Here is a 10,097-nt window from a genome sequence, read left to right as displayed (position 1 = left end):
CGCTTGCATGGTCTTGGCCTGGTTTCATCCGTCTTCCAGTTGCTTTTTTGATTACATCTGAAGAGTGGTTGGAAAAATTGATGTTAGCGGGGCAAATAACATTCGCGTATGAGTGGTGATTGGATAGCTAGTGTTTGTAGGCTCTGTGCTCGCGCACCCAACTACAGACCAACTATCCTCCTCAGTTCTTCACTAGCATAGTTTTATGCTTGTTGAACTGATCCGGGGCCTGTGTTGCGTACCTATCTGGAAGGAATTGTTAAGCTTTGCTTAAAATGTTGTTTGCGGCATCTCCTTCGGTGGGGAAGTCGTGAACACATAAGCCGGCACTTGTGATCCTTGCGTCTTTGCATAGTTTTTGCATTGTTCGCAAAGGTGAATAAGCTGTTTGCTGAGATCTCGGTTGCGGAAATATTATGGCGGTGACCCAAGAAATTCTGTCCCGCTAAGCACGTTTGTCTCCGGACAAAAGATGACGGTCAAGTCTGCGTCTGTTCCCACTTTCCGTGTGTTTGCGGGAATATGACGTGGTCTTGTCCGGATTTATGAATGCTACCTGGTTGATCCTGCCAGTAGTCATGCTTGTCTCAAAGATTAAGCCATGCATGTGTAAGTATGAACGAATTCAGACTGTGAAACTGCGAATGGCTCATTAAATCAGTTATAGTTTGTTTGATGGTAACTACTACTCGGATAACCGTAGTAATTCTAGAGCTAATACGTGCAACAACCCCGACTTCTGGAAGGGATGCATTTATTAGATAAAGGTCGACGCGGGCTCTGCCCGTTGCTCTGATGATTCATGATAACTCGACGGATCGCATGGCCTTAGTGCTGGCGACGCATCATTCAAATTTCTGCCCTATCAACTTTCGATGGTAGGATAGTGGCCTACCATGGTGGTAACGGGTGACGGAGAATTAGGGTTCGATTCCGGAGAGGGAGCCTGAGAAACGGCTACCACATCCAAGGAAGGCAGCAGGCGCGCAAATTACCCAATCCTGACACGGGAGGTAGTGACAATAAATAACATACCGGGCTCTTTGAGTCTGGTAATTGGAATGAGTACAATCTAAATCCCTTAACGAGATCCATTGGAGGGCAAGTCTGGTGCCAGCAGCCGCGGTAATTCCAGCTCCATAGCATATATTTAAGTTGTGCAGTTAAAAAGCTCGTAGTGAAACCTTGGGATGGGTCGCCCGAGTCCGCCTTCGGTGAGCACCGGTCGGCTTGTCTCTTCTGTCGGCATACCTCCTGGACTTAACTGGCCGGGCGTGCCTCCGCTCTGTTACTTGAGAAATTAGAGTGCTCAAAGCAGCCTACGCTCTGTATACATTAGCATGGGATAACCTCATAGATTTCGATCCTATTGGTTGGCCTTCCGGGATCGGAGTAATGATTGACAGGACAGTCGGTGTAACCCCCCAAACCGTTCTAGGCATAGGTCAAACCACCGGCCAACAATCAAACAAGAACATGACCGACGGCCGACCGTCTACCAAGGATCAGGAGCGCTACAAGACGGGTTAACGGGCAATCCAGCCAAAGTTACAAAAAGTGCAATTCGTAACTAGGCCAGGCCGCCCACTAACACGTCCCGTCAGACCAAAGCCTAAGGCTTCTCAACCCGTACTCCAATCTGACGTTGTGTTAGCTCGGACAAGCTAATATCAGAACAACAAGGCAGTTTCACAAAACATTCGCTTTATTTATCTTATATAATATCTGGTTTACAATACACAAAATATTATACAAGTGGTGGCATGCCAAGAAAGCGAAAGTACATACTTATAGTCTGAAAGCGTCTTAAGCAAAAAGATGCAAATCTACACCAGCCAGCCTAGCCTCCCGCGCTTTCTACAAGCTCACTACTGGTCACCTGAAAACAACAACGAGTGAGGAGTGAGTAATCTAGCATTACTCAGCGAGTTACAATCCCCCACTAACAAATACAACCCCTCGCTATCCCACCCCAAACAATCTAAAGCGAGAGGTTCACCTAACAACACAATTCAATAACAATAAGCAATATCGAAATACGCAGCGGTAAACCATAGCAAGATAACTAGCATTATGCTAATTACTAGCTTATCACCAAACTCAAACTCGATTTAAACCAGGGTTTAACAACCCAAAACACGATATAATATATATAACAAACTCGGGCCCTGGTGACGTTAGGTTCCTCCTTCACTATCGGCAATATCCTATCTCCCTACCACAAGGGGAAGAAGGAACTTTCAACCGACCGCGGCCCACAGTCCTTCGGGTCACCGCGACAGCCCACAGTCCTTCGGGTCACTGCCCATTACACCGTCGTGTAATACTCAGCCATAGTACATGACACCGTCCTGAGTCTTCCCGATCCAGCGAATAAGGGGTTTCCTTGAACCCGCCGGGTACGAGGTCTGAAGGAACACTAACTCACCCCAATATGCCTAGCATTGTGGGTTACACAAATGCTATCGGCCAATATACGATTAATACTAAACCCGGTAAAAATAACACAAGGTTTCAAGTAATAATCACAACACAATCAACCACATTCCAGAATCTAGCATAAAGACTAATTCCAGAATACCTAACTATCCACAACTTAGCGATATCATCTAAGCATTCTGCATTCGCTAACTAACCAATCAACCTAACCATTAGCATGCTACTACGGTTCTCAAGCAATAACTAAGCATGCTATCAACTCATCAACATAACCTCAATTATTAACTACTCAACCGTTACTCAGTTAGACCTGGCCTCCTGCCATGATCCAACTTCCAAGTAACGGGACCCTGCATAAAAACAACTCAGCAATCAATTGATTATAACTCACAGTTTTTGGTTGACCGTGGCCTTGACCCCAAACCCGACTTCTGCGATCCGAACCCTTTCCCGACCTTCACAAGTAGACCCACGTCTGACTGATCTCCACTTGAACTGGTCTCCACTAGAACTGATCTCTCTTCACTTGAACAGAACCTTCTCCAAGTGCTGACTCAAAATCGGCAGAGTAACTGTTCTCGAAAACTGCCTAAATCGCTCGAAAACTATCGAAACTCGATCTTTCTTTCTTTGCTTTCTCTTTATGTTTTGAAGTAGGTTTGATGTGTTCTGGATGGTTTGAAATGAGAGGGGTCGTGGCCTATTTATAGGAATCAGCAACCAATCAGGAACAAGCCGTGTGGCAGCCCGTGTGTCGCTTCGCATGGCTCCGGACGCATGCGCGGCGGCACCTCGTGCTCCACATGTCCTTCAGCATGGCCTGCTCACATGCAAGTGACACCACGCCCTCTACCTGTCTGAATGCATGGCCTGCTCCCATGCAAGCTGACACCACGTCCTCCACATGTCTGGCCGCATGGCCCGGTCGCATGCATCGCGACACCTCGTGCTTGGCCGTTCCACCTCGTGCTCCACATGGCTGGCTGCATGCCTCAGTCTCATGCAGGATGACACACCACACGTCCAGATGGCCTGCTGCATGACTGAAGTGCATGCAGGTCGACACCCCATCTCACACATGGCTGGCCGCATGCTTCGGTCGCATGCATCGCAACACCTCGTGCTTGGCCGTTCCACCTCGTGCTCCACATGTCTACTTGCATGTACAGGTTGCATGTACTGCAACACCTCCTGCTTCCCTTGACACACACACTGTCAGAGCCTGCCACCACGTCCTGAACACATACACATCAAGCCACCTCGAGCTTCTCGGTCGATTCGGCCGATTTCGGCCTTCCGGTGAATTTTCGTCCCGCGATCAATCCCAAATATTTTTCTACGCCGTTCTGATGGCCTGATATTTTTTTATAACCCTACTGGACCTGATCTTGAGGAAAATATTTACCGAGCTTTCGGCTTCTTCGAAAATTTCGTAATACCGAAATTTAGGGTTTTTCGCCCAATTTCCGGTCTTCCTGTTGTGCTTCCAAAAGTGTCTTGCTTCAAACATCCTTTGAATCAATCTACTACATTGTCTAACCATTGTCTAGTGGCATACTTGACTCATGGTTCAGACAAGAACAATCTGATCGTCCGCGACTCGATCACCCAAAGATACTCGACCATTCTTTTTTTTTTTTTTTTTTTTAAGGGTTTCTACATTCTCCCCCCGTTAACAGAATTCGTCCTCGAATTCTAAGGCTCTGAGGGGCCTCCTTCTTCCATTACAACGTCCTCTCGGAAAACTCCGGGTGATCGGTTTTAAATCTCGCTTCATCCTCCCAAGTAACATGAATCTTGTTTTGTCTTCCCCAGAACACTTGTACTTGAGCAATCTCACGATTTTTGAGCTTCCGAATACGCCGTTCTCCTAATCTGATTGGTCCTTCCGGATACGTAAGGTTTGTCTCCAACTCCTCGATTCTCTCGGGCTCAACAGTACTTGGATCCCGTATATGTTTCCGAAGCATGGAAACATGGAATACTGGATGTAGATGCATATCTGCTGGCAGATCCAATCGGTAAGCTACCTCACCAACTTTCCCGATGATCTTGTACGGACCAATGAACCTGACCGCAAGTTTCCCGACCTTGCCAAATCTGTCCTTCCCTTTCTGTGCAGTAACCTTCAAATAGACCCAATCTCCTATCTCAAAAGTTACTTCTCTTCTTGACTGGTCTGCGTACTTCTTCTGACGGTCCTGAGCCTTCTTCATGTTGGCCTGAATCGTCTCCAGTTTAATCATGGTCTCCTGAACAATAGGTGACCCAAACATTCTTCTTTCGCCCACTTCCGTCCAACACATAGGCGTCTTGCATGGCCTTCCGTATAATGCTTCATAAGGTGACATCCCTATGCTCGAATGATGACTGTTGTTATACGAGAACTCAACCAACGGTAAATGCTTCTCCCAAGTTCCTGCCCAATCGAGAATACACATCCGCAGCATGTCCTCGATGGTCCGAATGGTCCTTTCCGTTTGGCCATCTGTTTCTGGATGGAACGCCGTGCTTCTGTACAGTTTAGTTCCCAAGGCTTCTTGCAGTGCTTCCCAGAATGATGCCGTGAACCTTGGATCGCGATCTGAGACGATGTCTGAGGGTACACCATGTAACTTCACGATTTGGTCGATGTACAGCTCGGCCAAAACTTCAACTTTATCAGTGTCCCGCATAGGCAACAAGTGTGTGACCTTGGTTAACCTATCCACAATCACCCATATCGAGTTGTTCGATCTACCTGGAGCAATAGGTAATCCGGTGATGAAATCCATGGAAATAGAGTCCCATTTCCATTGAGGTATCGGAAGACTCTGCAACAATCCTCCTGGAACTTGATGTTCCACCTTGACTTGTTGACAAGTTGCACACTGAGCAACCCATTGTGCTACTGATCTCTTCATGCCCGGCCAATGATAGTATCTTCTCACGTCTCGGTACATCTTCGAACTTCCAGGATGGATACTAAGTAAAGAATGATGTGCGATCCTTAGTATCTCATCTCTCAGCCCTTGTCCTTTAGGAACAGTGATCCTCCCATTAATTAGCAAGGTTCCATCCTCCGCCAAGTAGTATCCCGCATTATTTGGCCCGGCTTGTCCTTTGAGTTCTTCAGCAATCTTCAGTAACTTCTCATCCTTAAGTTGTTCTTCTCGAATTCTCTGAATCAAGCTGGCCTGATTCACCGCTTGAAGTCCCAATGGCTCGCTTGTCTGCCCTTCCAAAACGACCAACTTCACTTGTTTCAACTCCTGGTTCAATAGCTCCACTTCTTTCTCTAAATCTGCGTCCAACTTTCTTCGACTTAAGGCGTCCGCAACAACATTCGCTTTACCAGGATGGTAGCGAATCCGTATGTCGTAGTCTGCCACAAACTCCATCCACCTACGCTGGCGCAGGTTGAGATCTGGCTGAGTGAAGAGGTATTTAAGACTTTGATGGTCCGTGTATACCTCCACTTCTTCTCCATACAAGTAAGATCTCCAAATTCGCAAAGCGAACACCACGGCCGCTAACTCCAAGTCATGTGTACTGTAGTTATCCTCATGCTTCCGTAGTTGTCGCGAAGCATATGCAATGACTCGCCCATCTTGCATAAGAACACAACCTAACCCAACGCGTGAAGCATCCGTGTAAACCGTGTAAGGTTTACCTTGCTCGGGCAAAGCTAACACAGGTGCGGTCGTGAGAGCTTCCTTCAACTTCTTGAATGCCTTCTCGGTTTCTTCCACCCATAAGAAAGGAACTCCTTTACCGGTAAGTTTAGTTAAAGGCTTTGCAATGGAGGAAAAGTCCTTAACAAACTTCCGATAATAGCCCGCAAGTCCGAGAAAACTCCTCACTTCTGTCACAGTGGTAGGTCGAGGCCATTCTCGTATGGCTTGGACCTTTTCTGGATCAGCAGCCACGCCCTCTCCTGATACTATGTGACCCAGAAATCCTATCTCTCTCTTCCAAAACGAGCACTTGCTGAACTTGGCAAATAGCTTCTGATTCCGTAACCTCTCCATAACCAGTCTCAGATGCTCTTTGTGCTCTCCTTACTTCTCGAGTACACCAGGATGTCATCAATGAAAATGATCACGAACTTGTCGAGATAGTCGTGAAACACTTCATTCATCAAACGCATGAAAGCCGCAGGTGCGTTTGTGAGACCAAAGGGCATAACTACAAACTCGTACTGCCCATACCTCGTCCGAAACGCCGTCTTCATAATGTCTGACTTGGCAATAGGAATTTGGTGATACCCTGATGCCAAATCAATCTTCGAAAACCAACTAGCTCCCTTTAGTTGGTCTAACAACTCGTCTATCCTCGGAAGAGGATACTTATCTTTTATCGTGATGTTGTTGATACCACGATAATCGATACACAACCTCATGCTTCCGTCCTTCTTCTTCACAAATAACACAGGAGCTCCCCAAGGTGAAGAGCTCGACCGGATGAATCCCTTTTCCAATAGATCTTCCAATTGTTTCTTTAGCTCGGCTAATTCCGCAGGTGCCATCCGATATGGTGCCTTAGCTATAGGTTTTGCTTCAGGCTCCAAAGTAATGGTAAAGGGATTACTCCGAGGTGGAGGTAATTCCTTTAGTGGTGCAAAGATATCCTCAAACTCTTGGACCACTTCTATGTCTTCGACCTTAACTTCATCATTAGTGGCTCCTCCACTAACCGATAAGGTCACCAAATACATCATCCCCGTCTTGAAACAAATCTTGTACTCTCATCGCTGCTACCAAAGACACGGTCATACTAGGACTGATTCCATAGTATACCATCTCTGGTCGTTTACCTCTGCCGAACAACAACCTTCCCTTTCCACAGTCGATCTGAACTCCGTAGCTCGATAACCAATCCATTCCAAGGATTACCTCGTACCCTTTTAAAGGCACGACAAACAGATCTGCCACAAATTCTTTGCCTTGAATGACCAATGGAACATTCTTGATACACTGATTTGCTTGAAGGGTTCGGTCTGCGGGGGTCAAACGGCCACGTCTATCCTGTCAACCACAAAACAATCCCAAAACCGGGCAGCTACTTCAGGGGTCACAAAACTATGTGTTGCCCCCGAGTCGAACAATACATGTGTGGGTTTACCAGCAACATGTATGGTTCCTGCCACAGTAATCCAATCAACAATATCTCAATCACAAAAACTAATCAAAATTCTCACAACCATCAATCATCATCCTAAATTTCTAAACGCGCAACCTAGCGATCAAGCAATCTATACTAACCAGCATACTAACTAGATTCCAGCAACTAAATTTCCATTCAATAAAAGAGGAGGTTAAGCACCCACAATACCTGTGATGGGACCGCTTGACGGTCCTGCATTGTCTGGGTTTTCTACACCTAAGGCATAAACTCTACCTCCTAGGTTTTGCTTCTTTGGTGCTGGCTCAATAGCTGGACGGCTAGGAGGAGCTCGGATTGCGAGAGGGGTCGCAGGGATTGGCTTGTTTGGACATGACGATGCATAATGGCCCTTCATACCGCAAGAGAAACAAGTAACATCTTCCATCCTTATAGATGAATAACCCTGCTGGTTACTCCGTTGTCTGTTGGGACAAAACTTAGAAATATGTCCCGGTTGATCACATATGTAACACACCACAGTGTTACCACGATTGTTGGCTTGGCCTCCAAATCCTCGCCCTTTTCCTTTGTAAGATCTTGGACCCTTGTTGAAATTTGGCCTTTCTCCTTGGCTAAACTTGGTGTGTCCACCAGAATGTGGTAAGGTCTTCCTTTCAGCCTCCAATACAGTTTCAACATTAACAGCTTTTTCCACTAGCTCAGATAAGCTGCTAAAGTTGCTTCCAGCTAAACGACTTCCAAGCTCCGGCTTCAATCCGTACATAAAGTTACGGATCATAGTTGCTTCATCTTCACGCCCATCAAAGACATGTCGCCTCAACCTTGTGAACTCAGATTCGTAACTCCTCACTGGCCTATCTCCTTGAACAAGGTTCATGAACTGGCGCTCCAATCGATGCTTTGCTTCTGGAGGAAAGTATTTCCTCTCAAACTCTCCCTTGAACGACTCCCATGATGTGATGTTGTGTCCACGCTGTCTGTCTATGCTGTCCCACCATCCTGTGGCGTCGCCTTCCAAGTAGTACACAGCGATCTTCTTCTTATACTCCTCCGGGCACTCCATGGCTTCAAAATTCTTCTCCATCATAGTAATCCACTTGTCGGCCTCAATAGGATCGGATCCTCCTTTGAACTTGTAGGATCCAATGTTCTTCATGGTAGATAATAGCTTGGAAACTTCAGGGGGTTGAGTACACCTGCCTTGGTTACCAAGTGCCTCGGTCATCACGTCATGTAAAAGCTTCAAGGTGTTTTCGGTTCCATGATCTTGTGGTCTTTCGGTGGCATGGTTCTGATCTGGCCTTGGGTTTGATTGAACGGATTGATTATGTTGATGTCTCTGGTCCCAATTATGACTTGGGCCAATACTCGCCAAACTGTCATCTCTCACTCTAGTCCTGTTACCGTAAACAGGAAAAGATCTTGTTCTCTGCAGAGGGCTCCTATCGTGTCCAAACATCTCACTAATGCCATTTCCATTATCCTGATCTGATCTGTGACCCAATCCTCCGCCTGTCCAATCCATACCCTCTCCCCATATCCGACCTCGTCCATCATCACCTGTCCCGCGATTAGCCATCTGCACACAATAAAAAGGGTAAGTCATATTCCTACCACGGGAAGCGGCTGGTTTCCTAATCATCTTTTTGCGACTCCTTTGACTCGATAAAACCGTTAAAAAAAGCACTTGTGTCACGCATGGACGAAACCATGCTCTGATACCACCTCTGTAACACCCCCAAACCGTTCTAGGCATAGGTCAAACCACCGGCCAACAATCAAACAAGAACATGACCGACGGCCCGACCGTCTACCAAGGCTCAGGAGCGCTACAAGACGGGTTAACGGGCAATCCAGCCAAAGTTACAAAAAGTGCAATTCGTAACTAGGCCAGGCCGCCCACTAACACGTCCCGTCAGACCAAAGCCTAAGGCTTCTCAACCCGTACTCCAAGTGGTGGCATGCCAAGAAAGAGAAAGTACATACTTATAGTCTGAAAGCGTCTTAAGCAAAAAGATGCAAATCTACACCAGCCAGCCTAGCCTCCCGCGCTTTCTACGAGCTCACTACTGGTCACCTGAAAACAACAACGAGTGAGGAGTGAGTAATCTAGCATTACTCAGCGAGTTACAATCCCCCACTAACAAATACAACCCCTCGCTATCCCACCCCAAACAATCTAAAGCGAGAGGTTCACCTAACAACACAATTCAATAACAATAAGCAATATTCGAAATACGCAGCGGTAAACCATAGCAAGATAACTAGCATTACGCTAATTACTAGCTTATCACCAAACTCAAACTCGATTTAAACCAGGGTTTAACAACCCAAAACACGATATAATATATATAACAAACTCGGGCCCTGGTGACGTTAGTTCCTCCTTCACTATCGGCAATATCCTATCTCCCTACCACAAAGCCGGAAGAAGGAACTTTCAACCGACCGCGGCCCACAGTCCTTCGGGTCACCGCGCGACAGCCCACAGTCCTTCGGGTCACTGTCCCATTACACCGTCGTGTAATACTCAGCCATAGTACATGACACCG

General features: G+C 46.7%; 1 protein-coding gene across 1 annotated transcript; it reads right to left on the bottom strand.

The window, feature by feature from the left end:
- Window positions 1-6,457: 6,457 nt before the first annotated feature.
- LOC125598242 lies at window positions 6,458-9,187 on the bottom strand. The gene is made up of 4 exons (XM_048772462.1): window positions 7,753-9,187; window positions 7,529-7,560; window positions 7,218-7,445; window positions 6,458-7,144 (listed from the first exon to the last, which is right to left on the bottom strand). Exons 1-4 carry the CDS (start codon window positions 9,185-9,187, stop codon window positions 6,458-6,460), a joined length of 2,382 nt encoding a protein of 793 aa, XP_048628419.1.
- Window positions 9,188-10,097: the final 910 nt, after the last annotated feature.

Source organism: Brassica napus, unplaced genomic scaffold (assembly GCF_020379485.1).
Source record: "Brassica napus cultivar Da-Ae unplaced genomic scaffold, Da-Ae ScsIHWf_1666;HRSCAF=2287, whole genome shotgun sequence".
In the NCBI taxonomy this organism is placed as follows: Eukaryota; Viridiplantae; Streptophyta; class Magnoliopsida; order Brassicales; family Brassicaceae; genus Brassica; species Brassica napus.
This window is presented reverse-complemented; position numbering and strand designations above follow the sequence as displayed.

What these genes read in the sequence shown, in the direction of transcription:
- LOC125598242 (XM_048772462.1), bottom strand. Translation starts at nt 9,187, where the DNA reads ATGATTAGGAAACCAGCCGCTTCCCGTGGTAGGAATATGACTTACCCT. An exon ending in GTCAAGCGGTCCCATCACAG is followed by an intron (nt 7,561 to 7,752) that starts GTATTGTGGGTG and finishes TTACTGTGGCAG; the next exon opens with GAACCATACATGTTGCTGGT. An exon ending in TTGCTGGTAAACCCACACAT is followed by an intron (nt 7,446 to 7,528) that starts GTATTGTTCGAC and finishes TGTGGTTGACAG; the next exon opens with GATAGACGTGGCCGTTTGAC.